Genomic DNA, 27,945 nt, shown 5'->3' on the forward strand with positions numbered 1-27,945 from the left:
GTTGTAAATTTGTGGTGTTTGCCATTTGAGTGAGCAGTGGTTGGTGTGCTGGTTTTTAGAGTTCTCCACCAACATTCAGTAGATAGTGCAAGGCTTCTGAGTAGTCCAGGGTGTATGGTGATGTTGGGTGTGGGCCAGGATGGAGGAGTTTGTAGTGGGTAGAGGGAGTAACATCTCCAGGAGGCCAGGAGAAAGAAAAAAGTTAAAATACATAGCAGGTTCATGATGGCAGAGGTAGGCAGTGCTCAAGGAGCTGTTGTGAGCAGAGTGAGTGTGAGCAGACTAAACAGCAGGTGTGTGCCTGTTCCTTGTCAAATGTTTAGCTGTATTGCAATGCTAGAGTCAGTTCAGGGTTTCAGTGTATTGTGCAGTCAGTTTTGGGAGAGACTGCAGTAAATAAGTTGTAAAGGGGTGCAGGGTTGAAATAGGCAGGTTAGCAAGCTTGGGATCATAGTGAGATCTGAATAGCTTACCGTTTGTTGTCTTGAGTAAAAGAGTTTGCAGTAGATCCAGTCCCCAGTCACCTCTAGTCAAACTATAGTCTAACTGTATTTATCACTTAAAAAGCTCACTTTAAATGCCTCACTGTCTAATGCCTAGATACACCACTGATGACAATGGAATCTGACTGAAATTTACAGTACAATAGCTGCTGTATTTTAGTTGTAGCCCCTTTACCCCCACCCAAGTGAGATCTGGTCTGCTACTAGTGTATTTCATGCGATGCGGTGCAAACCTGTGAGGTAACAGGAGGGCTGAGTGCTCCGCGATGATGTGGGGATAGTCAGGACAGTTTTACAGGGTATCTTATTCATTGGCAGCGCCTCCAGTCAGCGAGGATCCTGTGGTAGTAGGATGGTTCATACTGACACCTTTCCATATCCCAAGACAGTGGATCACACTTACATATGGTTCCATGGTAATTATTGCATCGGTTAGTTGTTACAGCAGTGCATTCCTTTCTTGCTTCTCCTGGAAGGTTACTTTAAGGCTTGAGGCCCATCTAAGTTTCCTTCTGGTGCTCCTCCTGTATCCCCCTATGTGACACAGGGTAGCTGTTGCTCACTCCACAGGGGGAGAAAAGAGACACACCCACTTTTGGGAGAGAGCCAGTTTATATACCTTGGGGTTGGGCTTGTAACCCTGCTCCATAACAGAGCAGGTCTGATACTGACAGGTGTCCCATCTGCACGTCACCCAGGCAGTACCTTACCCAGGCTGACACTCTCTAGTTGTTGCTAGGCCTGCCCTTGGATACACTAAGGGTATCCAAGGCTGCAATAGCACACTAGGCCTTCTGGAGGAATGAAGCCATCCACTGCCTGGTAGGGCCCAGGGAAATAGGTAGCAGCTGGAGGCTAGGAAGAAGAAGAGAAACGGCGCAACTGCGCATGTCTGAAGAAATGAAGCTCCCGGATGTTCTTCTGAAAAAACTTTATTCAACACAACACAAGGGCTACACCGCAATCTCCCCCTCTACGTGTTTCACCCTTACAAATAGGGCTTCGTCTCGGAGTGGGGAGAAGCGGTGACTAGAGGCTAGGCTATATAGTCTTACAATGTATTTAATATGAATTCAAACAAAAGCAGATCAAACTACAGTATGACCTCGCTGCAGCTGTGTGGGAGGAAGGGGTGTGGTTACCAAAGCTCGGCACTGATTGTCTGATCCCTCTGTGTCATTCAATTTACATAAGGGCTTCTGGGATTTACAGTTCATCTACAGTATATGTAAATACTATACTATTCTAAGAGGCTCAGTACTACAACTCCCAGAAGCCCCTGCAGAAAAGGGAGATTACATGACAAGCAGCAGCTTCAAACACAGGCGCCAGGAGTTCATATTTATGTGCCTGGTCAGGATTTTTCCATCCCAGGATATAGTGATTAATTAATTACAAGCTATACACAAAACTGGGAATTCTATTACTAATACTGTGTGATGGTTATTTGCTGCTACAATATTAAGTTATATTGGATCTAGTTATTAAAAATCATAGCCTACAACAGGGGTGCACAAACTTTTCCCCCTGCGCCCCCCTGCCTGCTCTAACCCCCTGCTCGCGCCCCACCTTGTCTCTGGCGTTGTGACGTCACAACGTCACATTGCCATGACAACGCTATGTCATGTGACAATGCAACGTCATGTGACCTCGTGTTGCCATGGTGTCGCGCCGCCAGAAGCTGCCGGAGACAAGGTAAAGGAGCTTACAGAGGCCTTGTGCACGATCTCTGGCATTTAATTTAAATGCTTAGGGGAAGAGCGCGGGGCCTCTGTAAGCAACACGCACCCCCAGAAAATCTTGCGCCCTCAGCCCCCTAGTTTGCGCACCCCTGGCCTACAATAAACCTATACTGCCACTGCTGATTTTTAAGAAATCTGTAAACTTTCTAAGGGTTTTCTACTCTAAACTACAGTATATGTCAATTTTAGTCTTGAAATAATTACTGCATACCCCATTTTGTCAATTTGTTTAACATTCCTCTTATTAGAAATATTTAGTGATGAGCTTTCACGCTATTTGTAAAACACCTTTTCCAAATCGCTCTAAATGGTAAGTTGCATCTGCCACAGGATAAGATCAGCTTTTATTCCAATGGTTAGAAGAGATCTTATATAGTTGTAAATAATCATTTGCCATTCTATTATAAAAAGTATTATGACTTCAAAAACATATTTGACAGTATATGTTCTTTTTATTTAGGTCTTCACTGGCATTTTTACTGCAGAAATGATTTTCAAGCTAATTGCCTTAGATCCGTATTACTATTTTCAAGTTGGCTGGAACATATTCGATGGTATTATTGTCAGCCTTAGTTTAATGGAACTTGGCCTTTCAGATGTGGAAGGATTATCAGTTCTTCGATCCTTCAGATTGGCAAGTATAAACTTCCACATGTTCTTACACTTTAATGAGATTTCTCTTTCTTTCTTCATTGTTGAAATTATTACTTGTTGACTGGTTTGCAATTCAGGTGGATGAACTGAACTACATAATAAGACATGTACATTTGCAATAAAATTGCAAACTAAATTCATTATTATAAACCTGGCCAAACATCCTTAAATGGACTCCGAGGATCTCCCCAGCCGCAGGGCACATCTCCCCAGCCGCTGCCGCTTAGTGAGTGTATCTGTGCGTGCGCCCAGCCAGGACGCATTTTTACATTTCCGGTGTGCTCATAAATGCCGGCAGAGCAGCAGTGACTGAGGAGATGTGCCCTGTGGCTGGGGAGATCCTCCAAGTCCAAGGATATTTAAAAATGGTGAATGGCGGCAAGTTGACTGGGGGCGACGCAACCAGAGATGAGTTGTCCTGGTGGCAGAGCGCCAGTGGCTATTTGGTTGTGGCCAAACGTCCTACAAAGATCAGCATAAATCGTCCCTGGTGGCAAAAGGGCAAAAGAAAAAAGGGGACATTTACTAAGAGGCAGTTTAGACCACATTGGAAGGCGTTTGGGTCTATTTACTAAAGTCTCCGATCAGCAAAACTAGGGCAAAACCAAAGCAAAAAACAACACCAGATTTATCAAAGACAAAGAATCCCATTTAAAGCAATTTGAGTTTTTCCTATGATAAAGTTGATCCATTTCTTTAGTACTGGTTTTGTTTCAGTTTTGAAGCTGGGAGACTTGAGTAAATTATTCCCTTCGTATGGCAATGGGCTCCATAGAAGTCTCGAAAAAGAGGTAGCACCGTATTTATTAAGTGGTCTTATGGAAATCTTTAACACTGGAAGATAGTGTGAGGTCCAGACTACCGCTGAGTAAATCTTCAGAGTATTTTTAGTTAGTTACACAAGCCCAATTCCCAATAAGGGGAAACATATTCACTTCCCTGCTCCTTCAATACATCTAAAACATATCACTACCATTAGTTCACTTTGACCCTAGGGGAGAATGCCCCTGTAAATTACAGTATCTTACCAGCCAGAGAGTTACAGTATTAGAGTCCAATTACACAGCCAGCGGAAGTAATACTCCTTTTTAATTGCTTTCACCATTCCCTGATCAGTTTGTGGGCTTTTGTGAATGTTATTTAGGAATGTAACATTCATAATAAAATATATTGCACATGCAAAACAGCGTCTAGCCACAAGATGTGACATACAGTTATGGAATCTGAGCTGTTCTCACAGATTAATGTATTGCAAGAAACTGTTAGAATGATAATTTATAATTTTGATTGTTTTCCAGCTTGTTTTATTGAAAATTCGGTTTATTTTATAGTTTTTTTCAATTGTTTGTTTTCCAGCTTCGAGTTTTCAAGTTGGCAAAATCCTGGCCTACACTGAACATGCTGATAAAGATCATTGGCAACTCTGTGGGAGCTTTGGGAAACTTGACTTTAGTGTTGGCCATCATTGTCTTTATTTTTGCTGTGGTTGGTATGCAGCTGTTTGGTAAAAGCTACAAGGAGTGTGTCTGTAAAATTGCAGAAGACTGTGAGCTTCCTCGCTGGCACATGCATGACTTCTTCCATTCCTTCTTGATTGTGTTCCGAGTGCTATGTGGAGAATGGATAGAGACCATGTGGGACTGCATGGAGGTGGCAGGACAATCTATGTGTCTGACAGTGTTTATGATGGTCATGGTCATTGGAAATTTAGTGGTAAGTTGTTATATATCTCAAATATAAAAAGGTATAAAGGAAAAGTTGGTCTTTGGCCAGCAGTGTGTGGATATACAGTAGTATGGGGCACTGAGAATCTGGATTGTATGTACAGTTACTATGTATCTATTGTTAGCAGCGCATGTAAAAGATTCATGAATCTTTATTTAATAAATAGTAACAAAACAGCTATACTTTGAACAGTAACTCCTTTTTTGCATCCAAAGCAACAAAGGGATTTAAAACTGCAGTGGTCACGCGTGGTATAATGCAGCGGTGTGCAAAGTGGGGGACGCAGGACTTTTTTGGGGGGGACGAGGGCGGTCGCAGAGGCCCCACGCTTATCCCAGAGGCATTTACATTAAATGCCAGGGGATCACGTGAGGTTTCTGCAATTCACTTACCGGGATACAGAAGAGTTGCTGTTACGCGTCGCCATGGCAATGACACCGCGGTGTCATGCAGAGTGACGTCACACGCCCGTCTCCATGGCAATGGGGTCACATCACGTCACGTGACCCCGCGGTGTCATTTGACGCCGCCAAACAAGGTAAAGGGGGTGCGAGAGCGAAGGGGGGGGCAGGCAGGGTGACGCCGCTCCAAAAGTGTGCGCTCCCCTGGTATAATGTATAGCATGGGGTGGCCAACTCCAGTGATCAAGGTTCACCAACAGGTCAAGTTTTCAGGATATCCCTGCTTCAGCACAGGTGGCTCTATCAGTGGCTCAGTTATAATGACTGAGAGTGAGCCACCTGTACTGAAACAGGGATATCCTAAAAGCCTGCCCTGTTGGTGGCCCTTGAGGACTGCAGCTGGCCACTCCTGATGTATAGCCTTTTTTTGTTTAAAGCTACTTGCAAGGATTTAAATACGTCACCTAAAAGATGAATGTCATTTAAAAAATACAATGTTTGGATGTTCTCAGTGCAATAAAACTGTTATCAGGAAACTGCATGGTAACTGACCTTGATGTTTAATTCAACACTCGTTTTATATTCATGATTACATTCGTAGGACCCTAAAGTTATTTTCTGTTTTAATTGGTTTGTAGGTGTTAAATCTGTTTCTGGCTTTACTGCTCAGCTCATTTAGTTCCGACAACCTTGCTGCTACAGACGACGACAATGAAATGAACAATTTACAAATTGCCATGGCCAGAATGAAAATTGGAATAGCTTCTCTGAAATTAAATGTAAGAGAGTTTTTCCAGAAAACGTTTGTTAAAAACCAAAAAGCGTTAGGCGAAATCAAGCCACTGGAAGACCTGCAGGACCAGAAGGACAACTGCATTTCTAATCACACTACACTGGAAATAAACAAAGACTTTGACTATCTCAAAGATGGGAATGGAACCATTGGCACAACTGGCATAGGCAGCAGCGTGGAAAAATACATACTCGATGACAGTGATTACATGTCATTCATTCACAACCCGAGCCTCACTGTAACTGTACCCATTGCTGTTGGGGAATCCGATTTTGAGAACCTAAACACAGAGGAATTTAGCAGCGATTCTGACCTGGAGGAAAGCAAAGAGGTAAGATTATTTTATGTTGAGTATGTTGTAGTTTCACCCATTTGTTATTGCACCAATACAATTATTATATTATTACGCACTATTTGTAATACAGATGGTGTGTTTGTTCAGTTTCCTTTCGTTGTCCGTAGATGAAGTTTAGATATGCTATATATTATTCGCAAAGTATTGGAAGAGGTAGTCGCCGCTAAAACGGTTCAGGAGTTCACAACGGCTTGTGATAGACAGAAGGGTTTCCTACGTGTGTAAATAATCTAGGAATTGAATGTGATCTGAGGTTTCACAGTGGTAGGTAAATGGGCAGGCGGAAGACTTGAATGATGAAAAATAATTTTATGGAAAATTAGCAATTATTTATGCTATAAATGTTTTATGGTTTTATTTTGCAATAAAACAGTAATTTTGCAGTGCTTTAGATTATACTGATGCTAAATTGGAGCATTAGTAAGACCTATAGGCCCATATTTACCAAGCTGTGCTACAGTATTTCACAAGCTAGCTTCCTACCTATTGAAGTGAATGGGCCACAATAGGGTGTCTTCTGGTGCTGAAATGTGGTTTATGGAACAGTACCGCTTTGTAAATATGGCCTATGATATTTCAAGTCACAACTAGAATAATGTAATAAAGCTGTGTTGGTGGACAGTATAGCCAATGTCATTGTATTATCTGTTGAGAGATCAGTATGTTGTGAATGCAATATTATACTAAATTAAAGTGATATTTCATGCAAGTAAAGATAACATAAAAATGTATGAAAAAGAGAATTGTGTTGTTTGCTTTTGAAGATCTAAAGATGGATTGATATACTGTATGGTATTTGTTTTTGGGATCAGTTTGGATAAATGGAGATCTGACAAAGGGGATAATGGGATATACGATCTATCAAGCCACAGAAAAGCACATGTTGACAAGCGTTCTTTTAAATTACGTTCTGTTTGCTTCTGTGTCCTATTCACTAAATACTGTAATGCTAAATGTACTGTAGTGCACACTGTTTCACTAATAGTTTAGTAAACACTAATAAGCTGGTTTGATTATTACTGTAGTATGAAACCTTATGTACTTTTCAAGTTAAGAGGCTTCAAGGGGCTTAGTAAATGTGGCCCTACGTATTTTTTATTCTTATTTATTATTAGTGGTTTGGTTTTTTAAATATATTTGGGGAACATACCATAACTGTGCAAACGGTTAAATAGATACAATCATAGCAAGGTCAGAAGCTTTATTCTTACTCTTAAATAGAAATGTGCTTCTGATTTTCATCAATGTTTTTTTCCCTCTGTGGAAGAGCACGAGGTGCAGGTTATCCACTGTAATTGGATCATGTCAACTCAGACTTTAACAATGGAAGGTTTTGGGTAATGTAGGGTTATTTCATCACGTAACAGAACATATATTTTAGTGGGGATTTATCAAATAACATCTGGGCACATTGTGAAAAACCTGCCTTTTCATTTACACAGAACTGTAAATTAGAAACCGATAGACACATAAATTAAACAAAGGAAGAAAAAACATATCTTACTAGTTACTGATACATTTTAAGTGGTTTGACTCCATTTACGTGTAACCCTCAATACCCGTGGGTTTTTTTTTTTTTTTAAACAACTCAGTTGTTTTTTAAAGATAAGTTTGGGGTCACTAGCAAATGTTCCAAATTTGGTGAAAATCAGTGTGGTACGTTTTGAAGCATTATATTTTACTATAAAAATAGGTAAAAAATGTAATCTCATTCATTCTTGTGGCTCTGTTCTACAATACTTCCATTTTTAGTCTGCACTCTGGAGCTGTGCATGTGTTGTATGTTGTATAAATTGTTTGAGTTTAATTCTTTGGTCCAATTGTGCAATACGTGTTCATTGATCTTGGTTTTGTGTAGGTTTTAGCAATATACTGTGTATTTACTGTGTGCTCTTATTGGTTTTTATATGTTTTCCTATGACTGTATTCATAGGTATTGCCAGTTTATAGGGGGTGGGGAAGGCAGGACTCTTCACACTAAAGACTTTAATGTGTGGTTAAGGAATTGGTGTGAAGGGCCGAGATTTGGATTTATTGAACATAGCTGTTCTTCCTAGTGGGATATGGCTCGATATAAAAGAGGTGACCTGCACTCATCTTGGAGGGAAAGCAGAATACTCTGTGAGCCATTCAGATGCTTCATTAGCAAGTATTCAAACCGGCTGAGGGGGGCAGTGAAATGAGTCACAATAAAGGGATGACGTCACATCCTTTTGAACTAATGTGACCTATCACATGGTACAGCAACCAATGTCTTCAATCCCATTGGCTTTAATACCATGTGCTATAGCCATGTGGTTTTAAGGATGTGACGTACCTCCCTTGGAGATGACATCACATCCTTAAAAAAAAAATAGAGGCGGGCACATGATACGGCGTCCAGTTGGATTGGAGCTGTACCGTCTGATCCTAAAATGTGACGTCACAGGTCATATATAAGGCCTGTACGTCTCATTTTACCTCAAGAAGCCGATGAGACAACATCCTGTTGTGGATTTACCATGGGGCTTTGGATTGAAAGAAGAAGATAGAAGATTAAAGAAAAGATAAAAATAATGACAGATGAAGAGAGAAGACGGTGATAGAAGATAAAAGAAAGACAATTTTTTTACCTGATGCTGGTGTTCAATGTGGATGGCATTGGATTGCTGGTGGTGACGTCGCAGTACCAGTGCATGCAGATACAATGGGATCCAAAGGGTGAAGACTTCTAAAAGGTAAGTAAAATATTGAATGTATGAAATTGTTTTTTTTTCAGGATTTTTTATTGTACTTATTTATTTTTATGTATTTGCTTACCGATTCACTGATAATGTATTAATCTGGGTACAGATAAATACAGTGACAGCCAACGCATTTTTGGGCAATTGTTTGTTTTCTATTGATTGTTATTTTTTCGATTTCTGTTTATTGTTTGGATTAAATTGTTTTGAATTTGGATGACTTGTTTAGGATACATTTTAGGATTGGTTAGCATTTTAAATTTATAATTTGTTTTGTTGGCTACTGGTTTAAATTCATTACTTGTTTTGTTGGCTAGTGTTTAAAATTAATTCATTGTTTTGTTGGTTAGTGCTTTTATTTCTTGAATTGATTGGTTGGCTAGTGCTTTTATTTATTTAATTGGTTGACTAGTGCTTTTATTTCTTGAATTGATTGGTTGGCAAGTGCTTTTATTTATTTAATTGGTTGACTAGTGCTTTTATTTCTTGAATTGGGGTGTTTAGGTGCTTGTGTATCTTTTATTATTGTGTATTTCCTACCTTAATTATTTGTATCAGGTTGACTATTGACTGCTATAGTGGCTTATCATGCCCATATTATATGTGTATGGTATACCACTGTGCCAATCAATGGGTACAGGGTGGGTATAGTGGCCCTTATGTGGGTGGTTAGGTCTCCCGGGTGGGTAGCTTATTAACCGTTAAGATGATTAAGGGGTTAAGGGCCATTAGATTGTATTTTTCATGTATTCTTGCTGGCATCGGAGGACATATGCTGACGAAGATGCCCTTCCTTATGACAGGGGTAAGTAGAAAGTTGTATTCACTTTATTTATGCTGGCTGGCTAATGTTTGATTTTATAATGGACAAATGAGCTATTATCCATAGCTGAATAATAATTATTTTGCCCATTACTGTACTGTACTGTATGTGTTGGGGGGATGAGGCGGGGTGTATTTATTTCAATGTATTCCACATTTTGGCCACAGGATTGATACCACAGGACAGCGGGGACCCGCAGGGACCACCCGGGGACCCCCAGACACCCATGGGGACCACTGAAGGTCCCCCAGACACCCACAAGGACCACCCAATGGCCCCTAGACACCCTCAGGGACCACCTGTGGGCCCTCGGACACCCTCAGGGACCACCTGTGGGCCCTTGGACAACCGCAGGGACCACCTGAAGGCCCCCGGACACCCACGGGGACCACCTGCAGACCCCTAGACACCCGCAGGGACCACATTAGGAACCCCAGACACCCATGGGGACCACTCGAGGGCCCCCAGGCACTCGCAGGGACCACATGAGGACCAACGGACATCCGCTGAGACCAGCCGAGGGCCCCCGACTCCGGTGGGGACCACTTGAGGACCCCCAGACACCCGCGGCCTCTGGTATCAATCATGTGGGGGTAGAGGAGGTGGGTATTAGTGTTTTTAATGTTAATTGTGGGTAGCGGGGGTGGGTGAAGGGTGTATTTGGCCCTTGGCGGGTGGGTAGTGGGAGTGGTTAATCCCTTCATTGCCTTAGCGGTTAGCCATTTCTGCAGCTTATCAGAGGACAGGTTAGGCACAGACACTAAACATTTTTCATCTATTCATGATTTTCCCAGTCCACTAAGCATTATTCAAGTAAGGAAATTCTTGGCACATACTGGTATTTTAGATGGTAAATTCAAAGCTAATCTCTATATATGTTGACCCTATAAAAGCCTTAATGTCTAAGGGTACAGTTTGTCTTTGCGATGTGTTCCCTCCTTACCTGTGTCTGCACAGACCTCCGCACTGGCACCAACGCATGTGCGCACCCCCGCTCTGGTTACAGAGCGCGTGCGCATGTGTAGCTCTTCTAGGACTGCCACAGAGCTTGGCCCAGCCCCCCGGACATGCCGTACTCCTCTCGCGTGCAGTGCCTCACGTGTCATCGTGAACCGCTCCCCAGCTGCGCAGCAACTAATGCCTTGCCACTTGTCTTCTGCGGCCTATCGCGGCTCCCGCTGGGGCTGTGCCTCCGCTCCACCTCTTGTCCCATTGGTTCCTGCTTCCTATTTATATCCTGCTCATGCTCAGAGTCATTGCTGAGCATGACTCTTGTGACCTTGTGTTCCTGCGTTCTGTTTTGCCTTGCTACTGCCTTGCTACTACCTTGCTAGTGCTTTGCTGCTGTTTCTCTATTGCTTTCTGTGTACCGACCTGGCTTGATCTTAGGACCGCTCTCGATAAAGACCCCGGCTTGACTATTGTACTCCCTCTGCATAAAGACCTCGGTTTGCCTCTGATTACCCACATCTCTCCACTGCTGACCTCGGCTTTAGGACAATCTACCACTCTCCTGGCTCCAACCCTAGGCTACGGCAAACGGACACCAACCATCCCACTGGCTCCTCCCCCTGGATCTCGGCAAGTACTCTCACTAACCCAATCTCTCCAACCCAGGCCCGGCTACGCTGACTATCCACCCATCAGGCATGGTCCCGCTGCTGTGGGTGCGTTGTCTTGTACTTTCCCACCTCAGTACCGGGGTCCCACCTTGTTCGTGGTGAGTGCAAGCATTACATATGCCCAGGATGCAGCAATTATTGATTGATTAATATCTGCAACTGTGCATCATTTGCCTGACTTTTTATTGCTCTTTAAACTATACATAGATTCTTTGATCCATGATTTACGTGCAGCACTTTGTTAATACTCAGCAGTCTGCAGGGAAGTTGTTCTTGCAGTTTTTGTTCCATAAGGAAGCCGAATCCTGTCCTTCATGGAGACAAAATATTCTAGAACAGAACGTGAATGTTTGGTTCTGATATGGGGCATGGTACATTTCCGACCAAATATGGAAGGACTCACTTCACAGCAGTGACAGATAATAGTGCTCTAAAATGGCTATTGTCTAACCCAAACCCTTTTAGGAGACCCTGGAAGTGGTGCTTACAAATGCTTGAGTTGATTTCAAGACACAATTAGAAAATGTCCACTGTACCGAACATTCTATTATGGCTAGAGATGGCTGAGTTTTTAATCAACATTCAATTTGCTACAGAAATTGCATTGTTTCGCATTTTCAGTCTTTTGTGGAAAAGTTTTCAAAATAGCTCAATTTTTTAAAAGAAAAGTTTAAATGAATTTAGCAATTTTTTCAATTTTTTCTTTAAAAAAGAAAACACTTTTTTTAGATTCTCTGTAAAAATGGGACATTGTCGCTGCAAATGTTCACTTGACCATTTCAGAAAATTTTCAGAATTTCAAAAGTTTGAAAAAAATGTGTGAACCCAATATTGGTAAGTTGGCCCATATTTAATAATGACCACGAGAGGCAAGAATTATGCACACATTTTACATACGATGGCAAAACAGGTTTACTGCCAAGTTTGCTCCTACATTTTCAGCTTGTATGTAGTAATCTCACAGATATCTACTGTGTCAACTGTGGACTGAGAAGGATACCAGATAAGGGAGAAGTCACCTACAGTAATTTCATATCTGCAACATTCTTCCTTATTGAACTTGGGATACTGCAAATGAACTAAATGATGGTGGGGAGAGTGTGTGTGTGATATACTGAGCACTACCAGGGATAAGAATCTGGATGGGGACCTGCAAGGCCGTATCCCTGAAGGATGGCTGTACAGTCTGTCTGACTTCTGCTGTACTGAATAAAGAACCAGTTACACTATAATCCCTTGTGGGACCAGAACATAGTGTCATTATGGACCATCCTGCAGACACAGGATCCATGCTGGCTGGAGGCACTGCCAACGAGTGAAGTACCCTGAAAGCCTGTCCTGATAATCCCCACACCATTGTGGAAGTGCTCAGCCCTCCTGTTACAGTACATCACAGGTATGCACCACTTGCATAAAAGACACTAGTAGCAGACCAGATCTCACTTAGGGTGGGGTTAAAGGGGCTACACATATAAAATCTGCCACTGCATATTGCGTATATTAAAGTCTAAGCTGAAAAAATGTGGGTTCAAACGGGTGTAGCTATAGCCCGGGCAGCCCGGGGGCCTGTGCTCTTGGGGGGGCCCGCTCAGGGCTGCCAACAGGGGTGAGAGCCGGGACATTTGGTCTAGCCAACAACCACAGAAGTCAGGGCCATTTCCTCCTCTAGTCCCCTTAACAGCAACGTGCTGGCTGGAGCGGGAGCTGAGGGGAGGGGGGGTTGCAGAGAGCAGGCAGCAAAGGTTGGGGGCGGAACTGACGCAGAGAGCTGCAAAGCTCTGCCCGCCCCTGCTCTCTTTGACATCAGGGGGAGGAGTTACTATGTGCTGCTGTGGGAAGGTATGCTCTGTGTATTTGTGTGTCAGTATGCTGTGTGTGTTAGTTTGTTGTATGTGTGTTTTTGTGTGTATGTTTGTGTCAGTTTGTTGTGCATGTGTGTGTGGGCCAATTTGCTGTGTGTATTTCAGTCTGTCAGTGTGCTTCAGTGTGTCGGTATGCTGTGTGTGTTTGTGTGTAAATGTGTCAGTTACAGTTTGCTGTCAGTGTGTTGTGTTTGTCAGTGTGCTGTGTGCTTCAGTCTGTCAGTGTGCTGTGTGTGCCTGTGTCTGTCACTGTGCTGTGTGCCTGTCACTGTGCTGTGTGCTTCAGTGCAAGCAATTGAGGTAACATGTTAACAATCTTTTTATTAGAGCATTTTTAAAATGTTGTCATTCTTTACACAGTTGTTTATAGTTAACGGTATTAAATGAAGTTACTGTGCAGTATACTATACACCAGTGTTTTTCAACCACTTGTGTGTGGGGGGGAGAGGGTTATTGTAGTGTACGTTCAGGTGGTTATTCTGTATTGTGGGGGTGTGGGGGGGGTGGATTCTGTATTGTAGGAGAGAATTGTATGTGTGTGGGGGGGGGGGGAAATTGTGTGTGTGGCCAGGGGGTGGAGGAGGAAATGAATGTTGAGGGGAGGATTGAGGGAGCTGGATTGAGTGTGGAAGAGGGGGGGTTGTTACTGAGTGATAGCCGGGGGGAGGGAAAGAAGAGTGTGAGAGGAAAATGGGGGTAGTGAGGAAGGGGGTGTAAGAAGGAGGGAGAGAAATACATGAGGAAAGAGGGGTGAATAGAGGAGAGTGAGGAGGTGTAAAAGAAGGGGGGCCTTGCAGGGCCGTCAACACGCAGGGGGGGGGAGAAATCTAACGAATATTTTCACTCATAATAGGGCCCTGAAAATAAATTTGCCCGGGGGCCCACACATGTCTAGCTACGCCACTGGGTTCAACAGCAAATAGGTGATGAACCAAATCTGTGTGGAATATTGTCTCAAACTGCAAAGAGCTGCTGTAGCTGAGAATATAACTGATAGTCAGTTAACATACAGATGTATGACAAGAAGATACACACAAAGCGCACCAGGGATTACTACATATATTCAGCATAGAATATATGAAAATAAAATCCAATCAATCAGACTAGAAGTAAAACACTTTACTAGAAGGTCTTACCAGACCATAATAAAATGTAACACACACTCGGTATCAATACCGCAATCAGAGAAAGGTATATACCCACTCTGTACACACAAAACAAAACAAACTAATTACACACTAAAGTCTCCAAAGCCGCTTGACTCGCAATACCACAACAAAATACATAGTGTGATGCAAAGGCAGGGTAATGAAAACTACATTGAGGGGAACAGCTACTAACCAGAAAAGCACGAGCAGGTAACTGCTGCTAGCGCTGAAAAACAGTCCGGACTGCACCAGGAGCGGAGATCGCTTCTCCGCCCGAGCTTCCCTGCTTGCTCTGCCCCAGCCTCTCGTGACCTCAACGCGTTTCGCAACAGCGCGCTTCGTCAGGAGAACATACAGATGTAGCAAGACTTACTGTTTTTGTCACCACAATGAACCAAGTGTAACCTCCCGCAATTTCTTTGAATATCTCGTCACCATGACGGTGGGTAACTCGCTGCTTGCAAATAGTTTGGCATAGTGGCGTAGCTAGACATGTGCAGGCCCCCGGGCAAAAAAAAAATGTCAGGGCTCCCTCATGTCTCTCTCTCTCTCTGCTCCTCTCTCTCTTTGCCCTCTCTCTTTTCTCATTGCTCTCACTCTTTTCTCATTGCTCTCACTCTTTCCCTTTGCTCTCACTTTTCTCTCTCGGCTCTCTTTTCTTTCTCTCTTTGCGCTCTCTCTTTCTCTCTCCCTCTTTCTCTTTCTCTACATGATATGTATTTCTCTCTTGTACTTCATTTTCACTTTGTGTCTCTTCCTTCGTGTATCCTTTCCTTTTCATGTCTGCTTTTACCCCTGTGATTTAACCCTTCCCCTTCCTCTCACCTTTCCCAGCCTGTCTCTCAGGCTGCAGCTCCAGCCCCACACTGCACTACTTGAGGCCCCGCCCCCTGACCTACAGAGGCTCTGCAGAGGAAGGAATTTCCCCTTTGTCCTTCCTACTGCATCTCAGGGCCCCACCCCCTGACCCAAGCCCCGCCCACCTACAGAGGAAGGGATTTCCCTCTGTGCTTTCTTCCTGTATCTCAGGCCCTCTAATGTGCCACTGACAGGGTGGAGAGTGGACCCCCCCCCCCCCAAGTGTAGCTACAGCTACACCCCTGGTTTGGCAGCTACCGCAGCGCTTTGCAGTAACGATAGGTGGTGTTAGTGTGTCTTTATCCTAAATTCAATGTACCTGTAACCCACTCCTTATTCCTATACACTTTTTCAATGCTAAAAAAAACTTCAGGTGACTCAAACTTATTGATAAATGATGACATTTGTGTTAGAGTAAATTTAGAGAGACAATTAGACTTTGTATTATTTTCCAATCAAACAAAGTTCTTTCACCAACATACTCTTCTTTCCACCAACATCGGCTCTTGTACTGTGTCACCTGTAAGATAATCGAGAAGAAAAATATGCATTAATTAAACTTCAATATTACTGAACTGAACAATGGCACTGACACCAAATCGCAGAGGACATTTCTCTGCCACAGGTAGCAAATATAGTAGCCCGACAAGAATAGCTACAGCTGGCACTCCAGAGAACTTGGTATAAACGTGAAAGTTTGTTGTGGGATTATAAACTTTCACGTTTATACCAAGTCCTCTGGAGTGCCGGCAATTGCTTTTCTCATCTGAACACCGCTTTCTGCGGAGGTCTGAGCACCCGGGGTAACTAACAGCAGAATTTATGTGAATTGCTGTAGAAGCCTGTGCGTGACTCAAACACATTTGTTGGGGTCGGCAGGACAAGGATGGCACAATAATAAATCTGACTGCAGATGCTACGGTGCTGTGTCATTGTGCAGTTGTGTGCCATTCTGGGTGTGGCAGTTCTAGACCGTGGAGGCAGGGGAGGCTGGTTGCAATGGTGTTAAATGTACATGTTACATTGTACATTGTATAGAAACACATGTTAAGTCCTTGTGACAATCAGCGTGGCCATGGACAAAGATATTCAGTGTGCCATCTGCCGAACACAGTGAACATTTAGTGTTCGTGGTGTGTAGCTGTAACGGGTTTGATGAGAGGCAAAATAATACACAATCCTGCTGGTAATATAATAATGGTGCCATTTGCTTGGAACTGTAACGATGCTCATCTCAAGCAGGAAAGGGACCCGCAGGGCTGAGGTAGGAATATGAAAGAACCGACCTGAGCCGAGGGACAGAGTCCTAATAGAGTAGTGATTCGTAAGCTGGTCAGGGCTGGCAGCAGAGTTGCGTAGTCTGTGAGAATGCAGAAGTCGAGGCAAGTGGAAGACGGGTGGTCGAGGTACGTAGCCGGGTCTGGTAACAAGGAAGACAAAAGGTTAGTGTGTTGCATGTACTCAGCATGAACTGAAACTTTGCTTGGCAACTTCCTGCATACAGTGCTGTCCTTTTAAAGGAAGTTGCCAGGAGCAAAAATGGAGGATCCTGCCACAGAGGGCAAGGTAGATCAATATCCCGGTCCGGACTCTGAAAACCCGGGACGGATTTTGCAAAACCTCATAGTGCCCCCCTGCCCCTTCCCCCTCCAGAATCGATCTCCAGAAGATTTAACCCAGTTTGTCGGGGAACCTTTGGTGAAAACCTTGGATCAAGGAGGAAGCATGGACATCACTAACCTTCACCCAAGAATTCTCCTCTGGACCATATTCCCTCCAAGATACAAGGTATTGGAGACTGCCTCAAGACCTACGGGAATCCAGGATCCGACGAGTTACATACTTCACTTGTCCATCTACTGGAACCGGGCCTGGGAGGGCACGAGCAGATTTGGATTAGTTGCACGCCACAGCCTTTAGGAGAGACACATGAAAGACCAGAGGAATCTTTAGGGTATCTGGTAACTCCAATTTAAACGTGACCAGGTTTACTTGTTTCGCAATCTTGTAGGGGCCTATGGATCTGGACTCGAGCTTCAGGGAAGGACTCTTCAGATGGATGTTCCTTGTAGATAATCCTTTGAGATCTCCAACCTGGAACTGTAGGGTTGGCCTCCGGCGCTTATCCGTGTGATCCTTCTGCTTAAGTGAGGCTTTAGTTATGTTGGCATGAATCCTCCTCAAGAGAGACTTTAGCTCCTGGACCTTGTCTTCCACCGCGGGACTTCTAGATATGGAGGTGGACAATGAAAGAGTAGAAGAAACTGCCGAAATAGTCTGAGACGGTGGAATGGCTCCTGGAAACAAGTAGATTGGGTCATTGATTGCCTGATGCGGTGGTATCCCCTTGGTTTGCTTCTTGTTGAAAACTTCCCCAAAAACCTAGATGTGTGAGGGTAAGGCCATCGGGGAGAGATACAGACGACAGCGGTAAGTCAGAGCTGGAACAAGGCACAGACAAGCAAGTCCCATGATATCTCTGGCCCTAGATGGTCACTTGCCCCGTTAACCAGTCAACAGTAGGGTTGTGAGCACGCAACCAAGGGAGACCTAATACTATAGGTGCTGATGGTGCGTTGATTAACATGAACGTGAGTAACTCCTTATGTAGTACTCCGATGTTCACTACCAGGAGAAGGCACTCTTGGATAATGGTACCGTGTCCTAGGGGTCTTCCGTCGATCACCTCAATCTCTAACGGAATCTCCAAAGAGCGAAGGGGAATTGCATGCTGTTTGGTTAACGAAATATCGAGGAAGTTACCGGCTGCTCTGGAATCCACGAAGGCCTGTGTAGAGACCTAACCCCATGAGCGGTAAACTGGTAGAAGAATCCGGGAAGGCACAGAGGGAGGAGGGATGGTAGTGATGTCCAGCAAATATTCTTCCAACTTAACTGGACACAGGCGTTTTCCCGACCCCGCTACAATCAGGCAGTCACAGATCCGGTGGTCCTGGGACCCACAATACAGGCATAATTCCAAGGTACGCCTCCTACTTCTTTCCTGTTCTGACAGTCTGGTAGTACCCAGCTGCATAGGCTCATCATCAGGAGGAGACGGAGAAACTAAATTTGGGGCCAACCGAATCATCAGGCTCCTAACTGCATGACACGTCTCAGACAGGCGTTCCTGCATTCTGAAATCAATCTGTATGCCAAGAGAAATTAATTTCTCAAGGTCCTTAGGGAGGTCCCGACCAGTTAGTTCATCTTTTAAGTGCTCCGAGAGTCCCTGCCAAAAGCCGCTACTTGAGCTTCATTATTCCATCCGGTCTCAGCCACAAGGGTACGAAACTCAATGGCGTATTGGCCTACCGTGCTAGTTCCCTGCCGAATACGCAGGAGTGAAGCTGAAGCAGAAGATACATGTCCAGTAGCATCAAAAACCAATTTGAACGTACGGATGAAAGCAGGGGAGTCGCAGAAAAGGGGTGATTCCCCCTCCCAGAGTGGGGAGGTCCAAGCCAGTGCCTCATCAGTGAGAAGAGAAATTATGTAGGCCACCCGGGCTTGGTGCGTGGTGAACATGAACGGTTGTAATTTAAATTGGATAGAGCATTGATTAAGGAATCCCCTGCATGCCATAGAGTTCTCCCCCATACCGTAGAGGAGTCGGGATCCAAGGTTCTCCGATCGCAGGAGAAAACGGAAGCAGTATTGGAACCGCATCTGCAGCCTTCAAGTCCAGCTGATGGGTGCCAAAGTGTGTAAATAAGTCCTGCACTGCTACACACATCTGTGCGAGTTGTTGATCATGTAGGGTGAGGCATTACTCAAGATCCCCCAAGTATTGTCTTTGCAGAGTAACATCTCATCCTACCTCAGTGGGGTTCATGTTTGGGCCGAGCAAAATGTAACAATGCTCATCTCAAGCAGGAAACGGACCCGCAGGGCTGAGGTAGGAATATGAAAGAACCAACCTGAGCTGAGGGACAGAGTCCTGATAGAGTAGTGATTCTTAAGCCGAAGGTCAGGGCTGGCAGCAGAGGTGCGTAGTCAGTGAGAATGCAAAGGTCGATGAAGGCAGAAGATGGAGGTGGTCAAGGTACATAGCCGGGTCTGGTAACGAGGAAGACAAAAGGTAAGTGTGTTGCATGAACCCAGCATGAACTGAAACTTTGCTCAGCAAATTCCTGCTTACAGGGCTGTCCTTTTAAAGGAAGCTGCCAGGAGCAAAAATGCAGGATCCTGCCACAGAGCAAAATCCCGGTTCGAACTCAGAAAAGCCGGGACAGATTTTGCAAAACTTCATAGGAATACAGAGAAAGACAAGCAATATAGGGGGAGGAAAATCCGACCAGTAGGGGTGAGACAAAAAAGAAAATGTGTTACCTCTAAGGGACAGCCCGGTCCAGTGGTTCCTCCTCGATGCCTGAAATCTTTGCGGTAGGGTGCTTCAGCTGCTGCAGTCCAGCTGGCATTTGTTGCGCCTCTCATGCGTAGTATGGCAATGGATCTGTAATGCCTCCAGGTGTCGCTCCAATCGAAAGGAGATGCAGTAAAGCAGCAAAGAGATTGGGACAGCAAGCCCTTAGAACAGGAAAAACTCACCGGATTTATTGCTACATACTAAAAAACAAATAACAAAATACAAACAAGACACAAAACTCCCACACGTTTCACGCCCGTAAGGCGCTTTGAGAAAGCGCCTTATGGGCGTGAAATGCGTGGGAGGAGAGTTTTATTGTCTTGTTTGTATTTTTTACTTGTGGACGCAGCTTGAAGCAAGGAGAGCTGCAGAGAGGAGAGAGCTGCAGATGCCGGTAAGTCCTTGCGCGGCGAAAATCTATAGCACGATCCCGGTTGTAACGTGGTCTCATTCTGTGGATCCAGAGGACCGCATTATAACGAAGTTCAACTGTAGTATGTTTTTGGTGCCTGAGGCACAGGGAGATAAAGTGACTTGCCCAAGGTCACAAGGAGCAGAAACCGGGAATTGAACCAGGTTCCCCTGCTTCAAACTCAGTGTCAAACTCAGTGCCGGTGTCTTTTCCCTATCTTTACTCACTGAGCCGCTCCTTCTCCCTATTCGGTCATCTGTGAAGTTCCAGGAAGTCAGAAGACTTGCTGCAGAGTCTGTTCTGCGCATGTTCCTGCTCTAAGCCTCATCTTGGACTCTGGGTCTACCTAATGATGATGATAAGTTGTAGAGCCGTATTCACGACACTTGCAGTCTCCATATCTTTCAATCCCCACCCGGAACTCCCAATTCTCTCCATCTCTTATGACTGGCCCGAACCTGTAATTTACTGTATATTAACTTCTTGTTACAAGAAAGCTAAGTAGGGTGCAGTGTATGTATGTGTGTCTGTCTGTCTACTGCTGCTTCTACTGTCATTGTGTGTCTGTTTATCTCTGTCATTGTGTGTCTGACCAGGGTCGTAGCTAGAGCCCGGATAAAGCCCGGGGGCCAACGCTCTTGGGGGCCTGCTGTGCAAACACCAGTAGCTGCAAATGCTGCTAGCGCATGCATGGTCAACTAGTGCTGATCATGCATGTGCAGTTGGCAAGTGCTGATCGCGCATGCGTACTAGCAGCTGGCAAGTGCTGATCACGCATGGGGCTCCCGCATGTTTAGCTATTCCACTTTGTCTTTCAAAATATATATTTTAAATATCCACCTTATTTTGTCTCAGATAAAGGTACACTCTTTACGTAATACTCACTTGAATGGGAGTTTTTGGCCAATTACTGTAATCGGCCTCTGCAGGGCTTATTGAATAAACCCCTTAGGGGGACTGCATCAAAGCCATTTTAAAACTGTTGTTACTTATAGTACTGCAGCACTGTATAACAACATTTGTGGTCATGGATTTTTTTCCAGGGAATATTATTTCCTGACCAGGATTTTTAAGGAAAATTAGGTTTTGAATTAGGAAATTCAAAATGTGAAAGTGGAAACACTGGCAGAGAGGCAGGGGGAGTTGTCATGTGATGCAACATTGAAGCATTTGTGGGAAAAGTGCTAGAGGCACTAATATACAGGCATACCCCGCATTAACATACGCAATGGGACCGGAGCATGTATGTAAAGCGAAAATGTACTTAAAGTGAAGCACTACCTTTTCCCACTTATCGATGCATGTACTGTACTGCAATCGTTATATACGTGCATAACTTATGTAAATAACGCATTTGTAACAGGCTCTATAGTCTCCCTGCTTGCGCACAGCTTCGGTACAGGTAGGGAGCCGGTATTGCTGTTCAGGACGTGATGACTGGCGCATGCGTGAGCTGCCGTTTGCCTATTGGGCGATATGTACTTACTCGCGAGTGTACTTAAAGTGAGTGTACTTAAAGCGGGGTATGCCTGTACTGTAATGTATTACCACCTTTTATAACAGTCTTATACAGTGAAGTACAGATGTAGCCAACAGTATTGCAACCCGTGACGCACTCTCGCAATAGCCCTGATCCCTTCTTGCTCGTGGTTGATTCACAACAGTGGCTGCTTCTCTTGACTGGGCCATTGCAACACCTTGATTCTTTTCTTTTTCAGCCATTCTGTTGTATATTTGCAGGTGTGCTTGGGATCATTGTCCTGTTGCATGACCCAATTTCGGCCAAGCTTTAGCTGTCGGACAGATGGCCTCACATTTGACTCTAGAATACTTTGATATACAGAGGTGTTCATGGTCGACTCAATGACTGCAAGGTTCCCAGGTCCTATGGCTTCAAAACAAGCCCAAATCATCACCCCTCCACCACCGTGCTTGACAGTTGGTATGAGGTGTTTGTGCTGATATGCTGTGTTTGGTTTTCGCCAAACGTGGCGCTGTGCATTATGGCCAAACATCTCCACTTTGGTCTCGTCTGTCCAAAGGACATTGTTCCAGAAGTCTTGTGGTTTGTTCAGATGCAACTTTGCAAACCTAAGCCGTGCTGCCATGTTCTTTTTAGAGAGAAGAGGCTTTCTCCTGGCAACCCTACCAAACAAACCATACTTGTTCAGTCTTTTACTAATTGTACTGTCATGAACTTTAACATTTATCATGCTAACTGAGGCCAGTAGAGTCTGAGATGTAACTCTTGGGTTTTTTGCAATTTCTCTGAGCATTGCACGGTCTGACCTTGTTGGTGAATTTGCTAGGACGTCCCCTCCTGGGAAGATTGGCAACTGTATTGAATGTTTTCCACTTTTGAATAATCTTTCTCACTGTAGAATGATGTACTTTAAATTGTTTGGAAATGGCCGTATAACCCTTCCCAGATTGATGGGCAGCAACAAATGCTTCTCTAAATCATTGCTGATGTCTTTCCTCCTTGGCATTGTGTTAACACACACCTGAATGCTCCAGACCAGCAAACTGCTAAAACTTTGGCTTTTATAGAGGTGGTCACAATTGCTGATGATCAATTAATCAAGGGCATTTGATTAGCAGCACCTGTCTGCTACTTAGCATCTTAATTCCTATGGAAGCAGTAAGGGTGTACTTAGTTTTTCACACATGGCTTCTCCATTTTGGCTTTATTTTTGTTAAATAAATCATGACATGGTGTAATATGTCATGTGTTGTTGTTCATCTGAGGTTGTATTTACCTAATTTAAGACCAGCTAAGGAACAGATGATTGTTATTATGTCCTGATAGATTCACGTGACGTGAGACATTTCCATGCATAGGAGATACCGGCACCCCATAACGGGGCCTGTATCTCGGGAAGCAGGGGGTCCCCGGACCTGAAACCAATGTGGTTCAGCTCCGGAGACCCCCTGCTAAATTACTGTAATGTTTAAAATTACATAAACCCTCACCGCGATCGCCAGTGAGAGGCGCGCAGTTAGTGACTGATTCAGCCCATCTCTTACTGCGTGTCTATTACAGAAAGGCAGACCCCGGTAGGACTCACACAGCAGGGACCCCTGCTGTGTTAATCCGATGGGCCATTATAGTCTGCAGCGGCAAAACTTGTGCAGATCACAGGGAAATCTCGAAATCCATTTCGAGATTTGTTTGACTAACGGCCGCTGCATCTGTATCTCACTCTATATGTGTATTTGTGTGTATATATTTTTATATATATATTAGACCAGGGATGCAAAAATACTGTGCGTTTTGTCGCCCGGGTGCCTAAAATTCCTCCCCTGGCTTCTGTGCTGTGCACAGGGACAGCTAATTTAATTGACAAGTCAAGTCACAGCTCCACAGCTCAGTGGGAAGAGCGGGGGACCTGATAGAATAAGTCACTACGCGTGCTGCCTTTACCTGTGGTTCAAAGAAGGCCTAAGCCTCTGCCGGTGGGAGCCTGGGATATACTTTCGTTCTACTTGGTGCAGCGCCTCCACCTGGGAGGGATCCTAGGATAATTATCTGCAGGATATCCCCTCACAGGAACCAATACAATGACACCTAACCACCCGGTGTCCACAGAGCCAAGGCCATCCAAAGTGTGTGGAGTAGCGCTACCCACTGTGTATGTGGCCATTGGTGCACGTTGGCTACCTTCCTGGTCTTAGACCAGACAAGGCCGACTTGAATGGTGGATCAGCAGAGCCACAACGTGATCCCACGATGCGGTTTACCGGATCCCCTCTTTCTCCCCTGTCCGCAGGCATCCACCTCTTGAGGGAGCTCCAGCTGGAGGGTGTCCTTTAATGTCTCTTATGAGGTGCCTGTGGTCTGGTCTCAGACCGCAGGCCGCGCACACCGCGTGGCGTCCGTCACCGGTATACTAACGCTATTGGGAAGCATCCCTATCTATGGGTCTTCCCTGTAGCACCACAAACTGAATGGGGCTCTGCAGCCAACAGGGAAATCTGCATAGTCCAAGGGAGCTCTGCTCCCTAGACACTACTTGCTCCGTTGAGGTCCCTCCTCCGACTGAGCGCGCACTTCGTACGCGCCAAAACCTAACTGTATCCCTCCTCACTGTATTGCCCCTAAGGCTCCAGGGACATGTAGTCTCTTGCGGAGCCTCTTCTAAGATTTTCCGCCGCAGCTTCTATGTTAATGCGCATGCGCACCGCATTAAAATGACCGCCACGACTCTCGTCTCTATGGGCATGGCTGCATTTGCGCATTAGTGAGATGCAATATTGCGTCCCCCGCTTGCCGGGTACGCCGCGGAGCTAAGGCGCTCCCATACAGCGCAGCCGTCCCCCACCCCAGCACAGGAGGTAAGAGGGGACACGGCTACATATATATGATACTTTATATTTTACCATCCGGAAGAACAGCACAGCAAAGATGGAAAACAGTAATTAATGAAATAAAACTGTATTAAAGAGCAACTCACAAATCGACGTTTCGATCCCATAGAGGGATCTTCTTCAGGGGGGGGGGAGGTGTACTCACCCGCACTCTGTGGGATCGAAGCGTCGATTTGTGTGTTGTTCTTTAATAAAGTTTTTTGAACATTAACTACTGTGTGCTGTCTCTGCTGTGCCGTTCTTCTGGATGGTAAAGTATCTTCAATATTATTAAAAGGACTAGCACCAGACCATTTCTACGACTACCGGAGTGCTGGTTTACTTGTTATATATATATATATATATATATATATAATCAAAAAATAAATAGATGATACCGTTCTGTGGCTAACGAAATGCTTTTATTTGTGCGAGCTTTCGAGATACGCTGATCTCTTCTTCCGGCGATGTTACAATGAATGAAGCAAAAGGTATACTTAAAAACAGTGTCTCTATGGAATGTTATCTGTGCTGTTCCTTCCTCCGGTGTGGATGTGTTTTATGGCTAGAGGTGTCAAAAGGTTACTGAAAGCAAGTGAAGAAAGAGTGTGTATGTGTATCAGTGTGAATAAAAATGAGTGGAGAGCCCACAGTATATACAGTGCTTTACACAATATATATATATATATATACACACACACAGTTGAATTCTAAAATCTGTTTGCTGAGCAGAGCAAAATGCTCTCCTCTTCTTTTACTTAGACAGGAAGAGGCAAGGATAGAATAAATAGCTGGTTCAGTTCCTGGTGCCAGCTCCTTGTGACCTTGGGCAAGTCACTTTATCACACTGTGCCTCAACCACCAAAAATCATAAATTGTAAGCTCATCCGGGTAGGGACTGTGTCTGTAAAAATTCCTATGTGCTGCATAGTGTGCACTATACTGTAATTGTTAAGCGCTTTGAGTCCCATTGGGAGAAAAGCTCTATATGAAATAAAGTTATAATGTATTACTTTTTTCGGTCCCTACTTTCAAGTAAATTCAGATTTTCACTGGTGATGATCCATTTGTTATAGGAAGCCAACTACAGGAGATGTTTTTTTTTTTTTTTTTTTAGCATTTCTGCTTTAACATTGTAAAGCAAATCACTTGTATTTAAGTTTGTTATATGACACAAAACTGTCTGAAAGGCTTATACAGTCTTTGATGGCTAAAGACTACAGTGTGATGTATCTATATAAAATAAACAACATTGTATGTTCCTTGGCGTAGTGAATTATCACAGGGTAACAGGCTACAGATTGAATTTAATAAAAACAACAACTAGAGGGTCTATGCAATTTTGGAGCAAAAACAGGACATTTTCATTTTGCACATACTGTATGTATCAAAGCATTTTGGTCCAATTTCCCCCTGTCTGCCCTACAGTAGTTTGCTCCCTAGGAGTTTCAATAGGGGGAGTTGGGGAGGAGTTACATTGTGCACAGATTAAAATGAGATGTACAGTACCACAGTCTGCATCTCTCTGCACCACTCTTTGTGTCTTTTATTGGCCCAAAGAAAGTCTCCGCATCTGAAGTGGCGTAAGTCTAACATACTGCAGCAGATGTAAGAAACTGTTCTCACATATACAGTACAGTACCGCATCTCTGCTCCAAAAACAGCTGTGTGTCAAAACACTCTGCTCTACGTTGATACAAGGGAACCCAGACGTTTCAGCTATAATGCATGCTAGATGAGATCTTTGTTATTAGAATGGTTTTAAACCTTCCATTTACTAAATTGTAATACTCAGTGGATCAGAGATAACTGACGACATAGAATTCTATACTGTATATGTAAATGACAATCAAACAAACGCTTGGTTCTAAAACACATGTTTTGGGGTTTTGTAGAAGTTAAACTTATCCAGCTCATCGGAAGGCAGTACTGTTGATATCAGACCTGTGGTAGAAGGAGAACCAGCTGTACAGGTGGAAGCTGAAGAAATTGAAGAACCAGAAAAGTGCTTTACAGAAGGTACTTCAAATAAGCTGAGATGATACTGTGTTTCATACATTCCCTATTGTCATGTTTAGTATAATTATTCACTCCCAGTAAAAGTATGAATATTTTAGTTAATCATTCAGGATTTGTAATATGGTTCTACAGTATATTGCAAATATTAGCAATTGTGATTAAGTCGATTAATAGTTTTTTAGTTTGCTCCTTGGAACTAAAAGCCTTTAACCTTTTAAGCCATTATGATTTTGCATAAGGCATTATATGAGGATAATTTGAGCTATATTTGTTTGTCTGTGTACGTACTGTGCTTGTATAACTTTAAGATTACAGGTAAGAATATAGAAGCAGCTGATTTAAATGATATGGCAATAACACCATGTATGTAATTGAGTTAAGGACAGTTTACATCATACAGAAGAAATTGGGAGTGCAGTGCATACAATTAACTAAAAGGAAAATGGTTTCCTCTAGCGTTATATATTCTGATTTTCTTTACACGTATTCCTAGTTACGTACATTAACATATATATTTGGTTCTAGCTAACAGTTTATGTTATTTCGAGCCCTTAGTAGCTACAGGTGAGGTGTCCTTTATCTGTCCCCAATCCTTGAATACAACTGTACACATGTTGGTTTTATAACATGTTATTTGATATGAAGTCAAGGATTCACTGAGCCACGATGCACCTCGATCCAGGGTTAGCTGTCATTTAAGTCAATGGTGGTAATCGCTGGATCGGGTCGCGTTCCCCCGCATGAGAGCTTGATTAATGTTCCCCTAAAAGCTCTAGTAGACCTTCAGAAGTTCAGGTTTGTTGTGAGGTAAGCAACCATTTAATGAACAAACAAGAGAGTCCTTCATTGATATAGAGCTGAAAAAACCTGGTAACTCTCTTCTTTGTTTGTCTACTGTAGCACTATTATAATTTAAAAGGAGCATAATTAAATGTATTTCCTGAATACAAGAATAAGACTTATTTGGAGATGGTAGGTTTTAGGCAAACAAAAGATACATAGACACATATTGTGTTTGATTTTCAATTAACAGTCACTAGGTGCTGTGTCCACTTATTGTTTCTAAAATGCTTTTCGATTGTGGCCATGAGTAACAATGGTGCAATAAATTCCTTGACATGTGTATATAACAATACTAAGACAATCCCTATTATCTTTCTTTGTTCTCTGATTTTGTTTACAGCATGTATAAAGAAGTTCCCGTTTTGTGACGTCAGCACGGTAGAAGGCAAAGGAAAGCATTGGTGGAATCTTAGAAAAACATGTTTCAGAATAGTGGAGCACAACTGGTTTGAGACCTTCATTATCTTTATGATTCTTATGAGCAGTGGTGCTCTGGTAAGTAGAACTATAACAAGCCTGTAAATGTGTGATACCACTTGTCCCAAAGCACTAAGCTCTCTGCATTTGACGGAGGGGAAATGAGTGGATACTACTGAATTTTGAGCATTCTTTGGTGACAGAGATCAATGAGGTTTTCAAAACTCTGGAGCCCTATACCTGGTTACTACAGTGTTTGAAAAAGCTAGACTACTTATTAAGACATCTGACACTTTAAAAAATAAGTAACCATGGGCAGCGTTCGCTGA

At 43.7% G+C, this 27,945-nt stretch overlaps 1 protein-coding gene across 6 annotated transcripts in view; it reads left to right on the forward strand.

Annotated features, from left to right (window-relative positions):
* The window catches only part of LOC142499606 (sodium channel protein type 2 subunit alpha-like), a 167,676-nt gene that overhangs the window by 89,755 nt on the left and 49,976 nt on the right, over positions 1 to 27,945 (forward strand). For all 6 annotated transcript variants that reach the window (XM_075609189.1, XM_075609192.1, XM_075609188.1 and 3 more), the window contains 5 exons: positions 2,706 to 2,879; positions 4,256 to 4,612; positions 5,664 to 6,149; positions 26,233 to 26,356; positions 27,540 to 27,694. In XM_075609189.1, the coding sequence (XP_075465304.1) occupies positions 2,706 to 2,879; positions 4,256 to 4,612; positions 5,664 to 6,149; positions 26,233 to 26,356; positions 27,540 to 27,694 (1,296 nt within the window). The remainder of the gene's footprint in view (positions 1 to 2,705; positions 2,880 to 4,255; positions 4,613 to 5,663; positions 6,150 to 26,232; positions 26,357 to 27,539; positions 27,695 to 27,945) is intronic.

This window comes from Ascaphus truei, chromosome 7 (genome assembly GCF_040206685.1).
Source record: "Ascaphus truei isolate aAscTru1 chromosome 7, aAscTru1.hap1, whole genome shotgun sequence".
Taxonomy (NCBI): domain Eukaryota; kingdom Metazoa; phylum Chordata; class Amphibia; order Anura; family Ascaphidae; genus Ascaphus; species Ascaphus truei.